The sequence below is a fragment of the Camellia sinensis genome, chromosome 1, assembly GCF_055761805.1.
Source record: "Camellia sinensis isolate YWXY chromosome 1, ASM5576180v1, whole genome shotgun sequence".
Classification (NCBI taxonomy): Eukaryota; Viridiplantae; Streptophyta; class Magnoliopsida; order Ericales; family Theaceae; genus Camellia; species Camellia sinensis.
The window spans coordinates 218,984,044-219,009,028 of NC_138961.1; the positions used below are offsets into that span (position 1 = coordinate 218,984,044).

Here is a 24,985-nt window from a genome sequence, read left to right on the forward strand (position 1 = left end):
AGGGTGGGTGGTGGTTGCAAGTGGGTGGGTGGCTGGTGGGTGATGGTGGCAGGTGGTAGGTGGTGGTGGCAGGTGGGTGGTGAGTGGTGATGACAGGTGGTGGGGGGTGGGTGGTGGTGGCGGCAGAAGACGATGGTGGAAAATGGTGGCTGGTGGTGGCTAGTGTTGGGTAGTAAAAAAAAAAAAACTCAAAACTCAAAACTCAAAATAAAAATATATTTTTTGTGTTTTTATTTTTTGACCAAATTTATAAACTGAGACTATTGATTTATAAATAAAAAATTTTACTAAATAAATTTTTATTTAAAATTTTTAAATTTTTATAAATATAAAAAAAAAAAACTAAAAAGTTGGCACCTAATAAAATGAGAAAAACAACACACACCACAAACACTCATATTTCACCACAAACAAATCTCCCACCCTCACTCACTCACACTCACTCACTCTCTCTCTCTCTCTCTCTCTCTCTCTCTTCCAATCATGCATACGCCCATACTCTCCCTCTCTCTTCTCAAACGCTTTTTCTCTCTCCTCTTCCTCACTGTCTCTGTCCCCGCCGCCACCGCCACCACCAGCCTCTACGCCGCCCTGCCGCGTCCGGCTCCGGTGAACTCAACACTACCCTCCGACGCTATCGCTCTTCTTTCATTCAAGACCAAAGCTGACTTAGACAACAAGCTTCTCTACATGCTCAATGAACGCTTCGACTATTGTCAATGGCAAGGCGTCAAATGCGTCGAAGGCCGAGTGGTCCGGTTCGTTCTCCGAGGCTTCGGCCTCCGCGGTGTCTTCGCCGCCGACACCTTGACTCGTCTCGACCAGCTCCGCGTACTCAGTCTCAAGGACAACTCGCTCGCCGGACCGATTCCTGACCTCGCTGGACTCGTCAACCTGAAATCTCTCTTGCTCGATCGGAACTCGTTCTCTGGAAAGTTCCCTCCCTCGGCTCTCTCTCTTCGCCGACTTCTTGTTCTTGATCTCTCTGAAAACAACCTCACCGGTTCAATCCCGGCCGAGATTACCGGTCTGGACCGGCTCAACTACCTCCGGCTCGATTCAAATCGCTTCAATGGTACGGTTCCGCCTCTGAACCAAACCTCTCTCACGATCTTCAACGTGTCGAATAACAACCTCACCGGAGCCATACCGGTCACGCCAACTCTGTCGCGATTCAGCATTTCTTCGTTCTCTTGGAACCCTAACCTCTGCGGCGAGATCATCGACAGAGGATGCAGTTCCGCTCCGCCGTTCTTCAATTCCTCCTCATCCTCCGGCGCCGCCGCTTCACCGCCGCAGCCGGTTATCCAGAACTCTCAGTCACAAGGCGTCGTTCTACCGCCGCCGTCTTCGAAGAAGCACAAGAGAATCGGCATAGTGTTAGGGTTTGTTATTGGAGCTCTAATCCTACTTGCAGCCATTCTCTCTCTTTTCGCATTATTCAAGAAGCAGAGAGAACATCATCATCATCAAAGCCACTCAAAATCAGCAACATTCAACTCCGAAGCTGTAAATACGAATGCTGCTGCAAACACTACAATTGAGGCGCAAGTTGTGAATACTGAATTAGAATTAGAAGCAAAAGAGAAGAAAGTAGAAATTGCTCCAAAACCTGCTCGGAAAAGCGGGAATTTGATTTTCTGCGCAGACGACCCACAGGTGTACACTTTGGAGCATCTAATGAGGGCTTCAGCAGAGTTGCTTGGGAGGGGCACGATTGGGACTACGTACAAGGCCGTGATGGGAAATCGGCTGATAGTGACAGTAAAGAGGCTCGATGCCGGTAAGACTGCGATTACGAGCGGAGAGATGTTCGAGAAGCACATGGAATTGGTGGGAGGACTCAGACACCCCAATTTGGTGCCAGTCAGAGCTTACTTTCAGGCCAAAGAAGAGAGACTCATCATCTATGATTACCAACCAAATGGTAGTCTCTTCAATCTCATTCACGGTAGATCTCTTATCTCTGTCCATCACTTGTTGATTTTGTTTTCTGGTTTTTACTCATTGATTGTGCTTCTGAGTCGAGAGAGTTTTTGACTCGGTGAAATTGGGTTCAATTTCGTTTCCTTCATACTGGACAAAAAGAAATTGTCCGACTGAATTAAAACATTAGTGAGAATTAGAGTGGGGGACTGTGGTGCTGCAACAAAACTGTTTTTTGTTTGGCATCCGAAGAAGGTGCGGATCACTGTTGCAGAGTCCTATCGCTTTCGATGGGCTAGCACCGTCCACCACGGCGCTTGCTGCCAACAATCACATTGTTGATTTGTCAACAAATGTATGTTTGATGCATTAAACAGTAACGCTGTTGATTTGTGGAACCTCATAGATTTCACTCCAGGAGTGAAAAAGTAAAATATTTTTTTTCCCTCTAGGAGGTGATGTGTGGATTTGAACTTGTGTGGCTCAAGTCTAATTAGGATATCCTATTTTAACTTTTCCACTAGCAGCAACCTCACACACAATGCTTGTGCAAAATGTCCCTGTTTAAGTTTGTAGTTAGCCTGAAAACTAAGTTTAATATAAGTACAAAAAAAAAGATTTAGAATATTTGGTAATTCTTAATTTGAAGCTAGAAAGTAGTTTTTTTTTTTTTAATCATGAATTGAATCCAAAAACATGTTCTAACCAGTAATGGACTAAAAAGAATAGGGATTCAATCTAATTGAGTAGGTGTTTTTTAAGACACGAAAGACACACCTTGGACTTTGTCACCCACAATGGAATTTAGCATAAAGCAATCCATTTTTGTAAGTCCAACAATCATAAAAGAAACAAAAAGCAAAACTGTGTGATGCCAAAGAATGCCAAACAAAAAAGTTCAAAAAAAAGGAGTAAGTTTGATTTAAGAATTTAAGATAAACCTTGGATTTTGATGGTGGTGTTCACAACAAAAGACTCATATCCTTTTGTACTTCTAAAGGGATGAAGAAATTGAAACAACAAATACAACGACACTCTATTGAACAGTATCAACAACCAAAAATACATATATGTATGATTGATCGTGTCACGAAGTTAGGTTTAGCTTTGAGATTTGGAGATTCACGATGAGCTTTTAGATCAAGCTACATTGCGGACATGAGAATGCAAACACCATACAGATGCATTGTTTCCTTCCCAATTTTGGTGTCAGGTAAATTGGTAATTTTAAGTTCGGTTTGGGTCTGGAGTTTTGGGTGAGGGACCATTGATGCTGTTGAGAGATTGTAATAGTTTTAGTTACCTTAGATCAGTAATACTATTTTGTCAAATGACAGCATGCTTGGAAAGATGGGTTAGAAAATGGAATTATCTGGTAATGTGGGATTCTTTAAGTTAAGAGGGCTGATTGTGGAAGACAATTAAAAGTTATCAACTGTCAGAGTCAATTATTGTGGAAGATATATACTTGTACCTTTCAGTTAATAAGGAGAACAGATGTCAGAGTCATCAGATAGTGTGAACTTTTGGAAAACAAAAGGCTGATGAAGCTTCGAAAAGGGGTAGTGCCATATTGAGCTGTTGTGTTTATGTAACAGTATAAATTGCTCTTTCAAGAGTTTGACCATTGAGGAGGTGATGTGGGGATTTTGACTTCTTCATTACACTAGTTACAAAAATATATTACATTTGTTCAGTGCTGAGGTGTTTTACTAAAATATATAGTTCTCGAGGTATTTAAGGGAATTTGGAAGATGTGGCTCTTGGAGCAATGAAAAATCATAGAATCAGCCTCTTTGACCCTCAAGTCGAGTGATTATATAGAGGTACTTACTTCCAAATCGAGTTTTATTGGGCTTTATTGAGCCTAAGGCAGTTCGAGGAGTGTCAAATAAGAGTTATTTTGGAGTCTTTTACACCATTTGTGCTAGTTGAGGTAGTCACCTCAAGGTGGTCTCGCACCTCTTTTAGAAATGTGTTCAGTAGATATATCACGAAATGCCCATTTTCTACAATGTAAATATTTTTCTTATTTTCCAAACATGATCTAAATATAATTTAAAATGTATTTTGCGGTGAAATGGTAAAAGCTCAGGGCACTTTTGAATCCCAAACGTGGCGTCTTGGTGCATACAAAACTGGAGGTTACCTCTTTACCTAATATTTTCCCCTCCTTGCACTCAAAGATTGATGAGACTAGTACTAGGCAATGGCTAGTTTATAATAGATTAGCTTATATTTTCTGTTTATTCCAAAATTGCGGGTGCATGGAATTTGTTTCTTCCTCTTCCCTTTGGCATGAAGAACATTTAGTACACCGTTGACTGATTATACGCTCATTTACGAAAACAGTATTGGTTGTGCCATTGGAGGTGATTGTCATTACAATATGTTCCAAAGGTCAGATTCAGTGAATCTTATGGGATTCACGTGAATGAGTAAGAATCTTCTCTTAGAATTTTGAAGCCCATTTAAGGTTCAATGATATGCCTTTGAAACAAATTAAAAACTAGTTTCTTGTCTTTTTCTTATTCCTCCTTCCACCTTGATTTTCTATTGACATTTGGAGACTGTACAAGAAAAGCTAGCGAGTTGTAAATCTTGATGTAAATCATAAAAGTTCTCATTCATGTTAAATTCACTAAATTCCCAATGTTTTTGTGCTGAGAGTAGATCATTTTTGGGGCACTTACTAGTAAGTTGCACCGATTAGTCTTACATATTTTTAACTGTAATCAAAAAATCTTTCTTTTTTTTTTTTTTTGGAACTTTAAAAACGCCGATACATCCCACCCACTATCGTTGGACTTCTATTAAACGGTCATCGAAGACTCATCGGAATATTCAACATTACCAGAAAATCGTTGGAGTATTGCCAGAAGTTCGCTAGAGTATCACTAGAGTGTTCTGAACGTCACTCAAAGTCGTCGAAATGTTCAGAATGTTCATTGAACGTCAAGAATATTATCAGAGACTCACCAGAATGTTCAGAATTTTGCCCGGAAAAAAAAAAAAGAATAAATGCAGAAATTATAGTGAAAACATATAGCAAAATATATTAATATTGATAAACTGAAAGTTTAAAAAATAAATAAATAAATAACAACAACAAACAACAATGGGAAAAAGTATATATTATTTTTTAATTTTTATAGGGTTTAAGCAAATAATCTTCAATATTGATCAAACTGAAAAGTAAGTTTTGAAATTGTAAAATGTTACAATTTTAGAGTATGATTCCTTAAGCATTTATCATTATTAATCAAACTAGAAAACATGTTATGAAACTGTAAAATTTTATAATTTTGAAGAATATTATGAAATTATTAAATTTTAAAATTTTATAGTTTTAAAGCATAATTCATTTCAGCACAAAAAAACTGAAACTGTAAATTTTTTTTAGTTTTCACTGCCTCTAAAATTTAAAAACTTGTTCAGAACTTGAAATTAGAAAAATTGAGAAATCGAAGAAGAGAAATAGATATAGAGAAAATATTGTACTCCGACAACTATTTTTGGTTTAGATTTAGTCGAATCTCATGTAGATAGTCTCTTTCGCTGTCGGTGAGGGTAAAGTAAGGAGTTGATAGTTGGTGGTTGCCGGTGAATCTCAAGCAATGATGGTCGTCGGTCATCAGTGACTATATGGTAGAAAGAGAAAGAGAAGAAGTAAGGTATGGTTGTCGGTCACTGAAAATCATGAAGAGAAAGAGATAGAGAAAAACAAATGCACAAACAAGAATGCAAAAGAAAAATACGTAATGAACTTTTGAGAGTATTCAAAAGGTTGTGCGACTAAATAGACTTATCCTCTTTCAAATAGGACTTTCAAGGAATTTGCTCATAATTTTTGTGGTGGTATTTAAATTTATCCAGTGTGATGCAGCTGTTCCTATATTTTGAGGATTCCTCTTTCTGTGTAATATGCTGTACATGCCTGGCTTATTCTGATCATTTTGCTTTTCTATGGGACCTCTTCAATAGAGTGAACCCTCATCTAACATTATCATTATGATTTCTCTCTTGAATCTACCTTTCAACCAAAAAATTGCAGGTTGAATTCTTTCTTGGTCTGAATATGATTTCCTTCGAAAAAAATGTAGGTCAGATTTTTCCACATGAGTAATGCTTACGTACACCTCCTTTCTCATTGCATTTTCTTTGTTGCTACTATTGGACACAATATAGTGGGCTTTGGTTTAATAAATACATGTGGGATAGACTTGCATGTATTTGGTTGGAAAGAAAATGTAGTGAGAAAAGTTGTATATAAATTTCTAATCCATGTTGCCGTTCTAACTGAAGTATGATGCATATGTAAATAGGTTCGAGATCAACAAGGGCAAAACCTCTACACTGGACTTCATGCTTGAAGATTGCAGAAGACGTGGCTCAAGGCCTTGCCTACATCCATCAAACACCAAAGCTTATCCACGGCAATCTGAAATCATGCAATGTCCTCCTTGGCACTGACTTTGAGGCCTGCCTCACAGACTATTGCCTTGCTGCCCTTGCAGACCTGTCTTCAAGTGGTGATCCAGACTCTGAAGGCTATAAGGCCCCTGACATCCGCAAGTCCAGCCGCCGAGCCAACCCCAAGTCCGACGTGTATGCCTTTGGTGTCCTCTTGTTAGAGCTTCTTACAGGCAAACCTCCATCACAGCATCCATTCCTTGCACCAACTGATATGCTGGATTGGGTTAGGGCAATGAGGGATGATGATGTTGGGGAAGAAAACAGTCTCGGAATGCTAGTTGAGGTAGCTAGTATTTGTTGCTTGACGTCCCCGGAACAGAGGCCATTGATGTGGCAAGTGTTGAAGATGACACAAGAAATAAAGGTGAGTGTTATGATAGAAGAAAATGATGCAAGGAATGCATATAATGGATATTGATTGCTTAAACTTGTTTTTGCACTTACGCTACGAGCCGCTAAGAAAAGCTGTAAATCCGGGATAACCTGATGAAATTTTATACAAAAAGGATTCTTATGAGGTGAAAATACAAATTCACTTTGTGTTCACAATGGGTTTATGAATCTAAGCTACAAGTGTTCTTTCAGGTTGGGGGATTTTCCAAACGGCATATAAAATACAATTTTGGGAACGTTTTTTAGGATTTGGATTTTTTGAGGTTTTGCTATTCAGATTCAAAGTTCAATTCATCTGAGTTGACCCGTACTTGAAATTGTGAAGCAGTTTGTGTCTTCTTTTTTTTTTTGAGATCTTACTTTCCCACTCTTGGGAATTTATGAAGAATGTATTTATAAAATGATTATGCAATGAGAATCACATTTAACTTGCTACACTATAGAAAATTCAGATCATGTTGAAATGTGACACTATTTGTCAATGAAGTTAAGACCATTTTCACAGCAAAAGTAACCTCTTTTTTTTTTTATACCTGAACCATTTTCATTCTCTACAATAACAAATCAATTAAGAGAGTTTCATAGGAACAAATTCACCCTTATAATTGTACAAAATGAAGGGCAAAAAAAAACGCTACTCTAGCCAGAAAGAAAATAAAAGGGTACAAACCCAATTATGAAGCATGTTTTATACACAAAATTCAGTAGAAAATTTCTTTAACTTCATTGTGACTGGCAAGGTAATCCCTGATAAAGAGTAGGATCAGCATCTTGGTCACCGCATGCACTGATACTATGAAGTATCCAAAACCTTCGATGGCTTTTTCCTCCACAACCTTCAAAAGCCCATCAGCACAACAAAATTGCAGCTGAAGCAACAGCAAGCCCTTGAAGCCCATGATTTGACAAGCCAATTTTACCATACCATTTCCACCTCATATCTCAGCCGAAAGGCTGTGCAGAGCTCCATTCTCACCGGATTGCAAAGCACCTACAAGCAAGGAAAAGAATGTGTAAGGAGGTCACTGAAGCATATGAATATAATATCCAGCTGTAAAACTCATTACTTGGAAGTCAACTTGTCTTCTAGAGAGAGATCATTTATGTTTCAGTAAATTCCATTAAGTACGGAGTTTTTCCTCTAAAAAATGATAAACAAAACAAAAAAGAATGCTGCTTCCTGAAATTTAATTGACATTGGTAATGTAACAGTGAGCTCAGGTGTCTATCAATTAGTACTAACTCAAAAATTCTCCAGAAAAATAAGCTACAAGAAGGACAATTATATCACATTCATCCTGAAACAGGGGCCCACCGGTTCAGTGGTTCAAACTCGCTATCAACCTTGAGACTGAGAAAGAACCTGAGGGTTATGTTAAAGGATAAGTCTATACCCAATCTGTCACTAAACGAATCTATTTTTTGCTTTCTTTTTTCCCATCATGAAACAAAGCAGAGCCTCGTACATTTTGAAGGTGAGACTTGTGGGAAAAAATAAAATAAAACCTACAGAGAAATGGGTAAAATTTCAAGTACACCATATAAAACCTATCAATATTAACAATAAAAGAGCGGAGAAACATTACCTTCAGTTATTTGTATTTATATTCTCCATGAGAATACAAATGGATCGTATGCAGCAGTTGAAATGTATAAACAGAAGACAAGGCCAATGATTATGAAACTATGAAATGATGTCTGCCAGAGCCTGTGTACGCGGTCTCGGCCTCATAATTGTCTCATCACTATGTTTGATCCACTCTGAGAGTTTCCAAGGTTTCTGCCACTTCCATTTGAACTGCAACAGCCACTGATGATGACTCCTCTTCCACCTCCACAGTTTCCCGGCTTGGCCTGCAACCGTCAGTTTCTGCAACATCTGCACTCAAAGCCATTTCTTTATTATTAACCACAAACAAAAGAATCAAAATCCAAAGCCAGTATGATTTATTACCTTCTGATTTTGGTCCAAAAATGCTGCTGAGTCGCTGACCCATCCATTTTCAACACCTGCAGTATATTTGAGTTGCTTTGTTGCCGGCATTGACACTGGAGAAGAAGGGCCACTTGTATCACCCACAAAGTATTTGCATGAACTCGAAGATTCTCCCTGTCATTTCCATACAGATGGAATGATGAGTGAACTGAAAGCATTTTTTCCATCAAGCCACTACTACTAATTCTACAATAATGTGTATGCCACAAGAAATGAGCTCTAAATCCCACAAAAGTCTTTATAATATACCAAAGAATCCCACTACTCCAACAGATATAGGTCTTTCCTTGAATAATTACATAGCTATGAAAAACCAAAGACAAAAGGCTAGATATGGTTTCCCAGAACATCATCTCCAGTTAAAATATTTCACCTCAAGTTTAGCTTCTATTATCTTAAAATCAATAAGAAAATGTTGTTGGTGTATGTATAATATATATCTATATATATGACATAGAGAGCTTCCGATGTTAAACTGAAACCTTTCAATGAGTACCAAGTATCAACTGATAGAAGAGATATTCACCCAAAAAAAAAAAACTGATAGAAGAGAGAATCAAAATGATATTAATTCCACATTACAATCCTTACTAATTGGTTTACATACAATAAAATAAGAAAATATAACCCTAAGAACTAAATAGGCAGACATACCCTTAAACTAAAATATATAAGACTAACTAAACCCAAAATAATACATGTAACTCTCACAGTAACTACAAAGGAAGACCATAAATGGTTTTTATTTATTATTTTGGATAAGTGGGAAGACCATAAACTGTAGAGCAATAATCTTACTGAAGCTGATGTAGCCAATGCAATGGCCACAGCTTGCTCTTTAAATGTTTGCTCCTTCACTATTTCTTTTCTCTGTGCTTCACTTTGTTGCAACAGAGTAACAAGCAGATTCAATTCATCTTTCACGTCCTTAATTTCCACTTCCTTTTCCCGCAACTGGGACCTAAGGACAACAAAGAAAACACCTCAAAATTTTGCACATTGAACAGAAACGTAAAAGTACATTTTGATACAGCAAAGCAATTATCAAAACCAATGTCTAAATTCACACGAGATTTAGAACTTGGCAAAGCCAACCATATGGACGTGCCAAGGGCTAAAAACAAAAAGAGTGAGTTCTACCATGTTAAAACACTACTAAATGATCTACATAGTTATGGAATCATGAAAATATGTCACATTGGGTTAGCAGCCGAGGAAAATCAGGGCAAAGTGGAAATTTTGAATGTCATGTTTCAGTTAAATATGATACTTACAAGTTTAAATAAGGTAGCAGAACTACTATAGAGAACCAAAGTAGCCAGGACTAATCATGTTGTGGATGATACAAAAAATTGCTAATGATAACTTGGTACCTAAATGTCAACACACTTGAACAATAACATGAAATAGCGAAATAACTGAACAATGGAGTTGGTTAATGAGAGATGTAGTTTAGAAAAATATTAAAAAATGAGAAATTAATAAGTTGCAGTAAAGTGCATACGCATATGCGTGCCACCCTTCTAGTATTATAAGATATCTGAAAGAGTATAAAGGAGGTATAGCAATCAGGACTCAGCAATCATATTCTCATCCGCAAGCTGCTTTTCAAGTCAAGCTTTCTGAGGGCCTCAGGTGAAATAGATTTTCATCCATGATTCCATTTTTACTTCAGAATGAGCAAAAATGAGAATGGACCACATCAGCAGTTGCATAAGAACAAAAGCAGGTGTCAATATGTAGTGAGAGTCCGCTTCTCTTATCATCCCCTCCCCAAGTACCAATGCATGAGCTTGAAGGAAGAAGTTTTTAAGAAAAGTCTTTTCCAGAATACAGACCTAACACCGGTAGTTTAAGGTGCATCTTTTTGTGTCATCATCATTATCCTATAAAAAACACCTTCAACAATTGTAACAAAAAAAAAAATTACTTTCAACAATTGTTTCCCTTATGGTTCTCCCTATGTTCAAATACCACAATACCTTTTTCTTGTTTCTTTAGTTTATATGATATTCTTTTACCTCATTATTTTCATACTACTAAAGTCATATTTCGCCTTTTCAACTGAACTATGCTAGAAGAAAATTCATAAATACCTTTCTCGCTAAATTAAATTATCACATTATGGAAAAAGAATATATTTAAATCCAATTGAAGAAAGGGACAATCATAATTAAATTATTCGGATTTTCAGAATATTGCACCTTGCATCTGTTGCGGCATTAAACATATACTGCAGCAAGTTTTTTGCATCCCCCATTGATCGCAGCTTGTTCCAACGTCTGTGACCAGTAAAGCCACGTTGTCGCTGCTCTGCCTCCGAAAGTTGTGATGCCATTGCAACGAGGGCATCTGAAGAGGTGCTCAGCATGTTCTCAATTGATGCTATTCTTTCCATTCTGGCAGTTGGTGATATGGAGAACAACCAATAGGGAACACAAAATTGTAGAAAGCAAATGCCATCACTCAATCAAAGGAGCATGAATACTTTTCACTAAACATGCCATCATATCACTTTCTCACTAAACTACACTCCATAAAATATAGAAGAAGTTTAGAAGTAACATTAACAAGTGATAGATGGTCAAATACCTAGAACATCCGTTCTTTCTTCTTGGTGAACCATGTCCATCCAAATATAATTGATCCACTTGCTTCAATAAGGCTAACTCTTCTGCTAGTGCAGCTCGCCTGGATTTTAGAGTTGATTGATTAAACAGTTAAACAAACTGCAGCAAGTTAATTGAATACAGTAAGCACATAAAATATCATAACTGAGTACTGATTACATACAATTGACTTTGCTTCTCATGTTCAAAACGAACTGCATGCACATTCACCATTACTTCCAGCTCATGATCAAGCCACCTTTGCAAATTTTTTCCATCGCTCTGAAAATTAATGTTGCAACTTCATATTGTTAGAATATTAAATTAAACTTTATAATGGATTTTGGTCCTGGTTAAATGGGAAACTGACCAAGCAGTTTATAACTAGGTATAAAAATCTTCTGCATAGGTGCTCCTTTATATTGATCAAAAACCAGTCAACCAACACAACTACATAAAATATTGATATGCATGATTTAAAAATAAATTCGTGAACCAATCTGAACTAAACTGATTTGTAATTGGTTGACAGGTCTGTGAAGGCTTTGGCTCTAGATAAACATAATCCAGTATGAAGGAATGATAAGTACAGATAACTTACCTGCCTATTTGGTGTTTGTCCATTGAAGTATACTGAAAGAGAGGAGAGATTACTGAGAAGCAATATTATGCTAAAAAGGGTAAATTTAAAATATATATATATATATATATATTTACCAAGGTTGTTACGTGCTGAAGCTTTACGAACTTCTAACAACCCTTTTAGCCTTTTGGTAGCTATTGCAACCTCTTCTGTCTTTCTTTGAAGAACCTGCATGAAGAAGCTTCTGATTATCAGCTGCACGTCTTTTTGCTTGTCTATTGTCCAAATAACTACTAAGAGAAAGATGACCTTGAGTTTACATCAAACTTTGAGGCCAAAATATAAAACTTATACACTAACAGAGCTTGGGTCCAAAAGATTAAGGACCTTATTTTGACATTCAACCATTTCGCAGACAAAATAAAGTTGAAAATCAAAGTTTCTGATGCACCCTAATATAATGTGCCTCTGTAGAAGCCATGCTAGGTACTTGGTTGATGCCATCTGAATTAATTACCCACCTCACAATGATGTTGGAAAAAAAGAATCAATTCAACTGACAGCAATGTACAAGAAATGTGCCCCTCACCTGTTATGCAAATAGAAATCTAGTACTCTCTTGTACTTGTATCTATGTTTGAGGGTAGGAGGTGAGATGATCCAAATGCAATGATGTTAGACAACTAATCTAAAAGCTTAAGCAGATGGAGAGGGTTTGGTTAAACATTTCAATCATCAACATTGGACTAAACATAATGAGAAATTATTTCCTGTAAACCTGACAAAGGCTCTAGAAACTTGCCTGATAATTCATATGCATTATCCAAATGTAGAATAATTAAGGAAATAAAAAGTGAGTCTCAAAGCATATCAGCTACTGAGGCTTACTGTTCAATGAAGTTAGTGATGTGTACAGACACAGATAATAAAAATAAAAATAAAAATAGAAAGGCCCTAGATAATTTTACTGAAGCACTTGTACGAAAGAAATCTTTACCATTTTCTGGCGCTGATTTAAAGCTTGCAGTTTATGTTGCTCATATTGATTTCTTCTGCCTTCCTTCCTTAGCTGCTTGAGAAAAAACATCATCAACAATACATTTAATGATATACGTGCATACCATAAATAACATGTTCGACTTGTTTGCCTTTTTTTTTTTTAATCTTTTTGATTAATTAAATCCGAAGCATGCATAAGTTAAAACTTTTATAAGTGAAACATGTTTGCTTTTTAAAAATGAAGAATCCCAGGTTATACGGATAACTGGGAAACGTCAAGTACCTGAAGCAATTCCTTCTCATGAGAGGCCTTCCATTGTCGAAATTGCTCTGCCTCTTGTTTTATCTTATGCTGCAATTGAACCTACAAACGAAAGGGAAAATTAGTATGACGGATCCTAAAGTCATATAATAAATAACAGCTTCATAAAAATGTCCTGTCTGCTTGATACAACCATTGGAATGAGAACAAACCTTCTGGACCTTGATGGTCTTTATCTCATCTTGAAGCCGCTTTGCTGCTTCATCACTTCTTTGTTTTTGCTTTAAAAGCTGAAGCTGACAATCTTGATTCTTCTTAAGATCTAAAATCTGAAGTTGGGTTGGGGGTCGGAATTTTTAGCATTTAAATAATGACAAAGGTTTGAGACAGCATAATGACATTGGAGAGAGCAAAAAATACCTGTGTCTCAAGTGATTTTAATTTCTGTGCATAAGCTTTGTGCATTTTCTGCCTTTGTCCATCAGAAGCAGCAGCAAGGTTTTCAATTTCAGCTAGCAAACGGTCCCTCTCTTGCTGTAGTTATCACAGACCATCATCACCCTCTGTAGTGATGAAATAGACAACTAACAATGGAAAATTTTAAAATTTTTCCTTATAACCTGGACTGTTTTCTTCTCTTCCTCGAGTTTCAAGATTCTCTTCTCAAAGTGCTGACTAAGTGCTTCAGTGTCAGACCCTCCAAAATGTTTCATTTCTGACTGCACATAAGTCAAAAAAACAATTTTAAGAAAAACAGTGTAAATTGCAAGAATGGAATACAAAATAAAATCTATTTCCAAACATTCACCAATTGCCAAATATAAAAAATTTCCAAGGAATCAAATAAATTTCACAAAAATTGTTCGGTAAAAATCACAGTGGTAGATCAAAGGAGCAGGAAAAAAAATACTTTAGATTCCAGTGGTACTAATTCTAGTAATTATGTTGCTACATTAAGTTGGCGTTGTGGAGTTTCTCTTTTTTGTTGGTCGTTAGATTTTCATTGTTGAAGATCATTGATTAGTGTTCCTTGGATTCATGTAACCCACAAAACATGTTTCCCTTCATTATTTTTATAAAATGAAACATTAAAAGGATAAAATAAAAATATATATATACATATATATATAAAGAAGTGGAGGAGCTCTATCCCAAGAGAAATAAAAAATACCGGTAAAGATATAAACATTAAATCTTGAATGCATAAACAGGCAATGGCAGTGATGAAGATATCATGTAGCCTCTAACATCAATCACTTTAATATTGAATCCCATGTGCAACGCGTGTTAGAAAGATGATCCTGAATTTACAAAAACATTTATCATGTTCGCAGACGTTAATTATGTATGATAATCATAATCAGTTCTGTCTTTCAACAAACCATTAGAAGCACTCTTCATATTTTCTCCCTGACACAGTGCTGGATATGAATGTGTGTGGACAGCCCCCATTCGTGTATTGTGTGAAACAAGCCACTAGAAGCACTCTTCATACTTCCCCCCTGACAAGTGCTGAGCTCCTAATGGATATCAATGTGTGTGGACAGCCCCATGCAAGCACCGTGTGAACATTTATCAATGTGTGTAGACATAAGAATGACACTAAATGGCCACCATTATCAATATATTCTTTGAAAATAAGGCAACAGCAGCTTTTTGCAAAAGTAAGAATATATTTTTAAGGATGCAAAGCAAGACACTTTGTAGAAATCAGAATCCCAAGCCTGCAGTTTCATCTCGGCTGTATCTCTTGGAAGGAATAGTGACAAAAATGGGGAATAGGCTTCCTAAGCCAAAAAAAAAAAAAAAAATCTAGCAGAACTATTTACATTACAAATTAGAACATTAGCTCTGGGCATATCCACCCTTGTAGTTTGGGTAAAATTTTAAGGGTCGAAAACAGCAGTTTTTCTCAAAAAAGAGGTATATTAGTTGTATTCTCCTTTAAGCCTATGTCATAAATAACAGACTAAAACATTAGCTTTGGGTGTATCAACTTTCGTAGAGAAAAAATTGAATATTCAAGATGTGTGACCCAACAACCAGTTTTATGCGGGAGATTAAAAAAAGAAAGGCATATTAGATGTTTAACATATGTTCTCCGTTAAGGGTTGAGCCTATATCATAACAATGTATGGCAGAAAGCTGCATAAAACAAAGCCCATCAGTGAAACCTCTTTCTGCTCCAAACGCTTGTTTAGCTCATTCAACTCTTTGCCCATCGTTGTTCGCAGGAGTGCATGCTCCCACTCTTTTGCTACAGCTTCATCAATTTCCATGTAATTTTCACCTGCAATTTTTGGCAAATTCATCTGAAACATAAAGAACTGAACTAGAAAAGTGCAATACGAGTCGCATGTTTTAGAGACTAAACACCTCTTACACATACTGTGTAAAATGAAAACTGATAACATGCCAACTAAATGACAGAAAAATCAAAGTCTGTCATGCATTAACTAAGGGTATGGCATCTTGAAGCTTATTCCCCTCTGCTTTCAGCCTCATTCATCTGAAATAATCTCACAACTAAGTAGCTTACCGGTCATGGCTTCACCCATGGGATAACCAGATGCATCCATGCTCTGTAAGCCCCTCTTTAGCCCATCCCTTTTAACAAAACAGGGGCCATCCTGAGATAGAAAATGTCATATAACTATCAATCAAGCGCCAACCAAAAAAAAAAAAAACTATCAATCATACTATTGTAATGTTCTGCTCAAACAAACAAAAAAAAAAATCAAACTATTGTAATGACCAAAACCTCAATAAATATGGTCTGTTGACCACAATTTAGTGCCAATAAAGAGGAAAGTTAAAATTGCAATATATATATAATTCTTTTATTTTTCTTCTTCGAAGATAAAGAAGGAATTATATTAGCATACTTCAGCATCTGTTTCACTCGGCTCTACAACAGCACGTCTGCTGTGGTATTCATGTAGTTCTCGAGAAAGCTCCTCATTGATATCCTCAAGCCAAGCAATTCTTTTCATGAGAACCTACAAAACAAGTAAACAGAAAGACGTAGGACATTGTATTTATTATAATTTATATCCCCATTATTAGGAACATGCACTAGCACCCCCTTCTTGCAAGAGGAGAGGGTGATAATCATCCCCAAACCCCCATCCTTTTGGTGATTCACATTCTTAATAGTCTGTTATAGCATCTTCAGGGACACAATCATTCAAGCTGTTTCAAGTATGCATATAAATATATAATCCTACAGACAAATGTGTCTTTTCTTTAGTAAGTCTGTATATGTTTAATAATTTATATACAAAAACAATAGAATGAGTTTGTAGAAGACATATACCTGCACATCATCAGATGAAGCTCCCCTTGCACGAGCATTAAGTTCAGCCTGTAAGTACTCTAGCTGCTGCCGCATCTTTTGCATCTCATTCGACATCAAATCTCTGTTAACCTGTACAACAAGATGATGTGCTCCCTCAGAAATCAAAAGATATAGAACTTGATCCCAATAGAATCTATCCATCTCCAAATAGTGAGGTGGAAATATTTAACAAAAAGAAAATAATAATAACATATAATCATCAAGGTTACTTACAACAGGCTTATTCTGAATGTTTCGAGCACGATTAGCATATTTGAGAGTGCTCAGAGTTTCCTCGACATTGATGTCAGCAGGGCTGATGCAGGCTGGAAGAAGGATGATGGCAGAATCAACCAGACAAGAATGAAAAAGGTTTTAACAATAATCATAGGTGCACAGGCTAACCAACTTATCCCCAGGAAAAGATGGGGGGGGGGGGGGGGGGGGGGGGGGGGCGAATTAATAAAAAAAACAATTAGAAAATAAAAAAAGTTATAGAATAAACAACAATAACTCCTCAAATGTAATGCAGCGGGGGAGCCTGGATCATTTACCATGTTTCCAACACAAATTGAAATGATCTTTATGTAGTCTATGTTTTTCTATATTGAAAGAATGATAACCAAGTACCAACTTTGATATGATAAAAGACATAGGCTACAATACACTTAATTTCATGTAATAAAAGATCAAGTCAAAAATTTATATTGTGGATGCATATATGTTAGAGAAATCATAAAAAATTTAGTAAATGTTTTATTCTACAATAACATGTTTTATTTTGATAACAGTGTTTCGTTTCTTCATTGTTTACTTTTTCTTGATTAGGGTAATAATCTCATTTTTTAAGTCATTGTAGTTCTACAATAACATGTTTTATTTTGATAACAGTGTTGTAAGCAGTGTAGGTTATATTTCCATGAATAAAAAGGATGATGCATCAACACATGGTCTGCTCAAAGAACTACAATGACTTAAAAAATGAGATTATTACCCTAATCAAGAGTAAGCAAACAATGAAGAAATGACAATTTCAGAGGATCATAAACCAAGATGTTGATTTGGAATGACTTGATTTTTCATATAGATGATAAAACGCTAGTGCTAAAGGATTTCTAGGTTCTCAAAAGAACACCAAAGCCCTTGTAACATAATTGCTACCATGTTAGATACTCTCTCAAGCAACAACTATTTATCAATAAATATCTATTGATTTTTCTTTCAGCATTTGATTGTTTCACTTTCAGTTCAATTCATGGGATTTTTAAGCGAAGTCACAAGTCTACCTTCAGCCCATAGCTTTTGCCAATTCAAAAATTACTTGGAGAAAATAAGAAGGTCAAGATTCTACCTATCATAACAGTCTTGCTGTTTCCCCCCAGTGAATCCTGCCAAAATATATAATGCAAGCATTAATTGTAATAAAGTGAAACGCAAGAACCTGAATGAAACCAAAATTTCATTCTTAGGCAATTCCTATGCATAATTGCCGACTTCTGACAAAATGAAATCCCATACTGGGAGGTAAAACCTATCAGCCATGATTCAACCACCTTATTATACATCAAAATTGACCATAGGCTTTGATATATATTTCAACAATACATGCCCACTCCCCACCCACCCCAAGAAAAAAATCACACATGCAGAGGAGAAATCCTTACAGGTTTATTTCATAAAAATCAACCACGTCATTATGTCTAAGCATTTATGAACCAACTAATTGTGCTAGAGAAACCATAGTCTAGCAAAAACGGGCAAGATTGATTTAAACTTTGTACATCAGATCATCACCTTCCCATTATTTTCAATTTCAAATAACCACATATCACAAAAATAGCATATAGATCAACTCTATATAATCAAACCTGCAACAGTCGAGTAAGCTTACTGTCCCGATACGGTACATGCACACCCTCTTTCCGTTTCTTCTCATCCCCTAGTGCACTAATGACATTACCAAGTGCAAGGAGACCTTTATTAATGTAAATGCCTGCTCAATAGGAGGTACAAAGGCATTCAGCTTGCTTGGTTCCATTTTTTCAAAAACACTTTTCAGAAAATTCTACTTTCTTATTTTCCATGTTTTTTTGTTTTTACTGAATTTTTTTAATATTTTAAGCAATTTTTTTTTACTTTTTAGACACACCTAACATAAATACACCTAAAAAGTAAAAAAATTGTAAAAAAAATCTTTAAAAAATTCACTAAATACCAAAAATACCAACCAAAAAAAAAAAATACAAGAATGCAGTACATTTTTTGTATTTTTATGTATTTATTAATTTTTTAAAATATTTTTTCACAAATTTTTTACTTTTTAGATACATCTAAGTAAGGTGCATCTAAAAAAGTAAAAAAAAAAATGTTTAAAATTTTAAAAATATTCACTAAAAACAAAAAAATACGAAAATCAAAAAAATTTAATTTTCAAAAAACTTAATCCAGAAAACTCAAATCAAACACACTGATTGTTATTGCTACAGTACTCCAAAGGCACAAAAAGAACATTGAAATACATCGGATGAAAAGTTAAACCTTCTTTTAATCGAAGGCCTGCTGAACCTGTTCTTTTTGCTCTTTCAGATCCGGCAAGATCTACCAAATGGAGTTTCGAACATAGATACTCTTCGCCCATATCCTCATCTAGACTGGCTTCACCACCAATAGAAGGATGGAGTTTACGTATCTGTTCCAGCGTGATTGTGAAGATGGCATGAGACCGACTAGTAGAAACATACAAAAGAAAACCACATCCCATTAGATAAAGGAGATTCATATGCATAAGCATGTAATAATCCACTCCTACCACATAAATATACCTTATTTATCACCTCCCTATAATAGGATAATTGGAAAACATTTATTTCTACATCAACTGCATGCTGTTGTTAAACAAGAGAGTTGAAACATTGAGTTATCTTGAACCAAATTCAACAAGAAAGAACCAGTCTTAGGATGCTAGTGGGAGATAATTTGAGGAATTTTTTTTCTTTTCAAAATGTAAATGGTGCTTTCAACTTCTTTTTGGGTTAAAGTCTTCACCGTTCAGCAGGAAAGTGAGAATTGAGCACAAAGGTGTCAATGTATAAAATGAATCAAGGACAAAGTAATCTATTGACTTCTGCAATTGAGACACAAAGCAGTGAGAAGAGCACAAATTATGGTTTGCCCAACTTGGTTAATTCAGCTCAAGAGAACTGGTTTCCAGATTCGGAAGCCGAAAGCACTAAGAGACCCACCCAATCTCAAGACAAACCCAAGTAAACTGTTTGATAAAAAATGGAGTCTTTTCATATATATTTCTACCGCTCAATTTAATCAGCAAAAGGACCAACAAATGCATATTCATCTGCTACATCAACTATGAGTTGCCTGCCTAATTGGTGGCTAAAGCAGGCATTTAGTATTAAAAATGTATATCATCCTGCAGCTTGACAAGTTGTTTCCCACTGATTTAAACTCCTCGGATTTTTAAATTTATTAAAAACCATTATTTAACCCTGCAACAAGCTTACATTGCAAACATTCAAGTTCATGAAAATTTTGGTAGAGCATATGCACCAAAAAATGTATGTTGATACATGCAGAAGAAAAGCAATAAAGTCCACATCCAAAAGTACATTATTTAACTGTACATGACAGGAATTAAGTTATTAATCAACCCAATTTTGTGTTTGTTATAAAAACCTGAATGCTTTGTTCTACAAACACCTGAAAATCAAACATTCTTATAGGGTAGCATATAAATTTTGATACGTATGAAAGACAAAAAGGGTGATGCAAGGTTCACCTAGACTGATTGTTCATATTTGTACTCCCTGTTGCCCTGCTTAGGGATCCTTGCTCCAGGCAAGCAGCCATATCCTCAAGGGTATTAACATCAACTTCAGTTAATCCGGCTAGCGTTATAACTCCATTTGCTGTTTCACGAATTTGAATTGGTGGCCTCCCAGGGACAGTAGCTTTCCCAGCATGCCCATTGCCAGTATCAGACTTGCTAATAGATGTTGAATCCAGCAAGTCCCTCACTTCTTCATTCAGAATCTTCAAATTCAAACCCACTTTTAGTAACACATTATGGTTAACAATAAGAACTGGATAACCTAGACATATATGAACATTGAAAACAAAAAAGTGACATCAGCAGGAACCCAATTACCACATTATGAGACATATCTAGGGTTTTTTTTAAGAAACAAACAAATAGTTTAATGAACCTCAATAAAAGAAACATGCAACTGAAACTCAATTTGATGCTTCAAAGTCTCAATCCTGCTGAATAGTGCATTCATAACTTGAGGAACCAGTCCAGTCTTGCAACCATCTTTGAAACCAGTACCCATAGTGTATGTTTTCCCAGATCCTGTCTGCAGCATATTTGAATGTCAACCACTTATAGAAAATCAGAATGCATTAGCAGATCTTTTTTTCACTTAGGCTCCGTTTGCTTTGACATAAGATGTTTTTGTCAAAAATATTTTACTCTTTTTCCATTGTTTGGTTGAACAAAAAGCAACAACAACAACAACAACAAAACTTTTTTTAAGGAAAATATTTTTGCATCATTTTCCAAAAAATGACTTGCCGTTAAAAATTCTGTAAATCAATTTTTACGAAGTTGACTCTCACTCACTACCTTTTCAACACATTTAGCCTTTTCAAATAAATATCTTAGCTTACTAAATTTAATCAAAAATTCTCTTTTAGGCAATAAAATGTTTTTGTTTTGAGTGTCAACCAAATGCCAAGAAACAAAAACAAAAACATTTTGTGTAAAATCAATTTACAAGAAAAATATTTTTTCGTGTAAAATATTTTATGTCGAAACAAACGGAGCTTTAATGCAGTTTTGTTATGAAAAATTTTACCTGTCCATATGCCAAAACAGTGCCATTGTATCCTTGGAATAAACCATCAACCAGTGGAGCAATGCATTCTTCAAATATGGCAGATGATGAAAAACCACTTCCCCCATAGACATAATCAAATGTGAAAGAGTGTGTTCCAATTTGTACCTGCAACATCATCAAACAAAGAACAAATCTTCAGCAACTAAGGCAGTAAACACAAATATTTCAGCTAAATTCCCAGAAGATTTTGAATTCATTAACATTAAACTACAACATCCATCACAATTACTAAAACTATCACAACTTGCAGTCTGGTTTCATCATATCAGCAATCAAATATCCAAACTCTATGCCAAGTAATAATTGTAACCTACAATAATCTTCTTCTTTTTTTTCCATTTTTTTTTTTAATAAGCCAAGAACCTATAAGAATCTTGTTGCGCCACACCAGTTTTATAAAGGTCACAGATCCCATATACCAGTAAATACACATCTTTCATCCTCAACCTTCCCAAGTCACTTTTTACTCATAAGTGGCTTTATTGGTTTCAAAGCATGATGAAGAATGCAAGCAATTTAGCAAATGGAAATGAAAGCACGCACATCAATAAGAAACTCAAATACAAGAGAGAGAGACACATGTCAACCTTATGATTTTTAAATTCTATTGAATTTCAGCATGAAAGTATGAACATTGCCCTATTTTTCCCCTTCTATAATAGGATGATACAAATTGCCCTCTTGGTAATACACCATTCCATGTGCAGAACCCTACAGGTTGAAATATTATCAGTTCCGTTGTATGGCATTTTGGATAACAAACAGGACTACAAAAGCTACTACTTGACAGAAACATCCATCTAGATGCAATTAATTCAAGAAAACAAAAGGCCTCCAGCCAGTCCTTCCAAGTAAGCCATCATTGAACATTTCACACATAATATGGACATGTACTTACATATAGTTTCATGGTAAGCTCGAATTACTAAATATGCTATTTCGGTGAATGTCCGACTATATATATATATCCCATTTCCCTAACCAACTGTACGTGTCCGACATGGATCCGTATATTTGGATTTGAACTTATGGTTTTGTCATGTAGAACGAAGGAAAGTGATGCGGTACCACCACCACTGAGTGATTTACTTCAAGTTGTATGCAATACAAGGGCAAGGAAGGGTAGCCACGAGGACTTGAGTCAAAGAAGTTATTGTGCGGGTGGTAGTGAGGTGACCTTTAAACAGAACACGTACCTCGTTGAAAAACGCACACATACAAGCACATCTACATGCATACATGTGTGCATAGTTTTAATTGAGTTGTCTAGTTGGTGAACTAAGCCAGTTTTTTTAACTGAATAATTTTTCAGATGGGGTTATTTTAAAAAGCCATCAAACCAACCATTCATAACTTTGCATGCTTATTTATTTACAGATATGTCGGAAATTTGCTTTAAATTTTTAAATAAAATTTAAAAAAATAACAAACAACAAAAAAATTAACAAAACAAACAAGCAAACCTGATTTTGTAAGAAAAATTGCTTAAATTAAGAGACCTATAGCTAAAAAAAAAATAGATCAAATGGAAACCCAACAGAGTAGCCTCAGATTGACCAAATAGACGCATGCAATTTAGAGTCCACAACAGTTACAATCCATCCATGAATAGGCAAGAGAAAAAAGGAGAAGGGAAAAAAAAAAAAAAAAAAAAGCTAAGAGGAAAGCAAATGTGCATGGTCCCGAGAGAATAAGCAACAAATTTGGACAAATATGAACAGATTGAGAACAATATGAACAGAATCTCAGAAACAATTACGGAATAGGCATTTGCGCCGAGAACCACAAAATTATTGAAAGAATGAATCCAAATTGTGAGAAACATGCAAACGAAGTGACGAGAATACCTGAGGCTTTCCCGGTACGACGGTTACACATTCTTTGCAGGCTTGAAATCGTTCGTCGCCGATGAGCGGTCGAATGTGTACCGCAACCTTGACGCAGCAGTCCTCAGATGATGCTTCCATATGGAAGCCGAGAGAGAGAGAGAGAGAGATACGATACAGAATGAAGAAATATTCACTGCGTGTCTATATATATATACAGAGAGAGGTGGATGGGAATATAAGACAGTGTAGCCACGGAGAAAACTGAGAGAGAGAGAGAGAGAGAGAGAGAGAGAGAGAGCTTCCTTGGTCTTCACTGAGCCAAACATTGCCACCAGTCCACGGCGGTGGGAATTAGGAAGGTGGAAAGCTTTCGCTCCCTTTCTTTCCCAAATTGCCCCTCTACTAGTAACGCTCCAGTCGAGCTCCCTCCCTCCACACCAAATGCGGCCCCTTTCTTGTGTTTTTGGTTTTTTTTTTTTAATTAATTTCACAAAAAAAAATATAATTAATTAATTAATTATAATTTCCGTAAATTATTTTTTAAATGAATTTTCGTTCGTTTTACTGAATTTATTTCATATTTTAGTTAAGGGTTTGGTTATGGTGTGCAACTTACATCTTACACCTTATACCTTACACTTACACCTTACACTTACACCTTTTGTAAAAAATTAAACCTTACACTTACACCTTTTTTGAGGTTGCACACCATGTGCAACCCACTTACACCTTACACTTTACACTTACACCTTACACTTACACCTTATACTTATACTTACACCTTACACTTACACTTTTTATGTAAGTGGCACATGGTGTGCACTTGCACACTTAAGAAAACTCCTTTAGTTAAAAAAAAATTTATTTTGTAAATACGTCAGGATTAGATACATATAAAAAAGAAAAAAATTAGTGAAACATTCCTTCAACTTTGTGTAATAGGAGAGGTTTAAAAAAAAATTGGCTAAGATCTCTCAATATTTTCACAGAGAAAATTCGACTCAGAAAAATTTTGTCTAACTCAGAAAAATTTTGAAATTTATTTATGAAAATTAATATTTCTCTGAGTCGAATTTTCTCTATGAAAATGTTGAAGGATCTTAACTACTATAAAAATATTGTATGTCTTTTATTTTATAAAATATTAATATCAAGGACCTTAAAAAAAAGGAAAATTTACCCATAAGTCCTAGTTTTTGAAACGTTGAACCATTTAGTCCTAAAAGTTTTCTTATACTCCATTTAGTCCCATCTTTACATCAACATGATGTGAATGATGTAAATGATCTGATGTTTCATTCTATAATTTCAAAATTTATTGAAATCTAATGAATATTAGATGTTTTTCATCCTATATTTTCAAACATTATTGAAATTTGATGAACATTAGATGTTTGAAATCCAATGTTTGTAACATGACTCTGATGTTATTAACATTGTATCTGATGTTATTAACATTGTAATGGGACCTTTCAGTCTATAAGAAAACTTTTAGGACTAAACAGTGCATAAGTTATTAATTTGGGATTTATTGGTGCATCCCCCTAAAAAAAATTCTCTATAAAAAGTTTTTTTAAATAAATTACTAAGAACAAACAAAAATCAGAACAAAAAAATGCACATAGAATTTTTTTCTCAATTTTTATTGATTTTTTAAAATAT

At 35.6% G+C, this 24,985-nt stretch overlaps 2 protein-coding genes across 5 annotated transcripts; one reads left to right on the forward strand and one right to left on the reverse strand.

Annotated features, from left to right (window-relative positions):
* Nucleotides 1-302: 302 nt before the first annotated feature.
* On the forward strand, nt 303-7,230 carry LOC114265151 (putative inactive receptor kinase At5g67200). The gene is made up of 2 exons (XM_028205883.2): nt 303-1,951; nt 6,252-7,230. The coding sequence occupies exons 1-2, from the start codon at nt 484-486 to the stop codon at nt 6,818-6,820; spliced, it is 2,037 nt and encodes a 678-aa protein (XP_028061684.2). The 5' UTR covers nt 303-483; the 3' UTR covers nt 6,821-7,230.
* Nucleotides 7,231-7,291: 61 nt separating this feature from the next.
* Nucleotides 7,292-23,812, reverse strand: LOC114265150 (kinesin-like protein KIN-4A). Of its 4 annotated transcripts, none has more exons than XM_082895341.1 (27): nt 23,342-23,812; nt 22,082-22,205; nt 21,453-21,599; nt 20,802-20,951; nt 20,375-20,628; nt 19,120-19,307; nt 18,450-18,574; nt 17,933-17,969; nt 16,816-16,907; nt 16,561-16,671; nt 16,130-16,243; nt 15,784-15,874; nt 15,419-15,534; nt 13,865-13,963; nt 13,665-13,778; nt 13,457-13,573; nt 13,266-13,346; nt 12,981-13,052; nt 12,118-12,211; nt 12,002-12,033; nt 11,585-11,682; nt 11,384-11,482; nt 10,996-11,190; nt 9,590-9,752; nt 8,750-8,905; nt 8,382-8,674; nt 7,292-7,786 (listed from the first exon to the last, which is right to left on the reverse strand). In XM_082895341.1, the coding sequence occupies exons 4-26, from the start codon at nt 20,925-20,927 to the stop codon at nt 8,480-8,482; spliced, it is 2,769 nt and encodes a 922-aa protein (XP_082751467.1). In that variant the 5' UTR covers nt 20,928-20,951; nt 21,453-21,599; nt 22,082-22,205; nt 23,342-23,812; the 3' UTR covers nt 7,292-7,786; nt 8,382-8,479. The 4 variants fall into 4 exon arrangements, with proteins under 4 accessions (XP_082751467.1, XP_082751483.1, XP_082751464.1 ...); XM_082895357.1 differs by having other exon boundaries at nt 20,375-20,687; nt 23,342-23,513; XM_082895338.1 differs by lacking the exon at nt 22,082-22,205 and having other exon boundaries at nt 23,342-23,759.
* Nucleotides 23,813-24,985: the final 1,173 nt, after the last annotated feature.

Bases quoted from the DNA above. Each gene is read 5' to 3' on its own strand.
- LOC114265151 (XM_028205883.2), top strand. From the start codon at position 484: ATGCATACGCCCATACTCTCCCTCTCTCTTCTCAAACGCTTTTTCTCT. The intron at 1,952-6,251 runs GTAGATCTCTTA...ATATGTAAATAG, and splicing joins TCTCTTCAATCTCATTCACG to GTTCGAGATCAACAAGGGCA.
- LOC114265150 (XM_082895338.1), bottom strand. From the start codon at position 23,461: ATGGAAGCATCATCTGAGGACTGCTGCGTCAAGGTTGCGGTACACATT. The intron at 16,672-16,815 runs GTAAGTAACCTT...CTTGTTGTACAG, and splicing joins ACATTCAGAATAAGCCTGTT to GTTAACAGAGATTTGATGTC. The intron at 13,053-13,265 runs GTACTTGACGTT...TTTCTCAAGCAG, and splicing joins ATGAGAAGGAATTGCTTCAG to CTAAGGAAGGAAGGCAGAAG.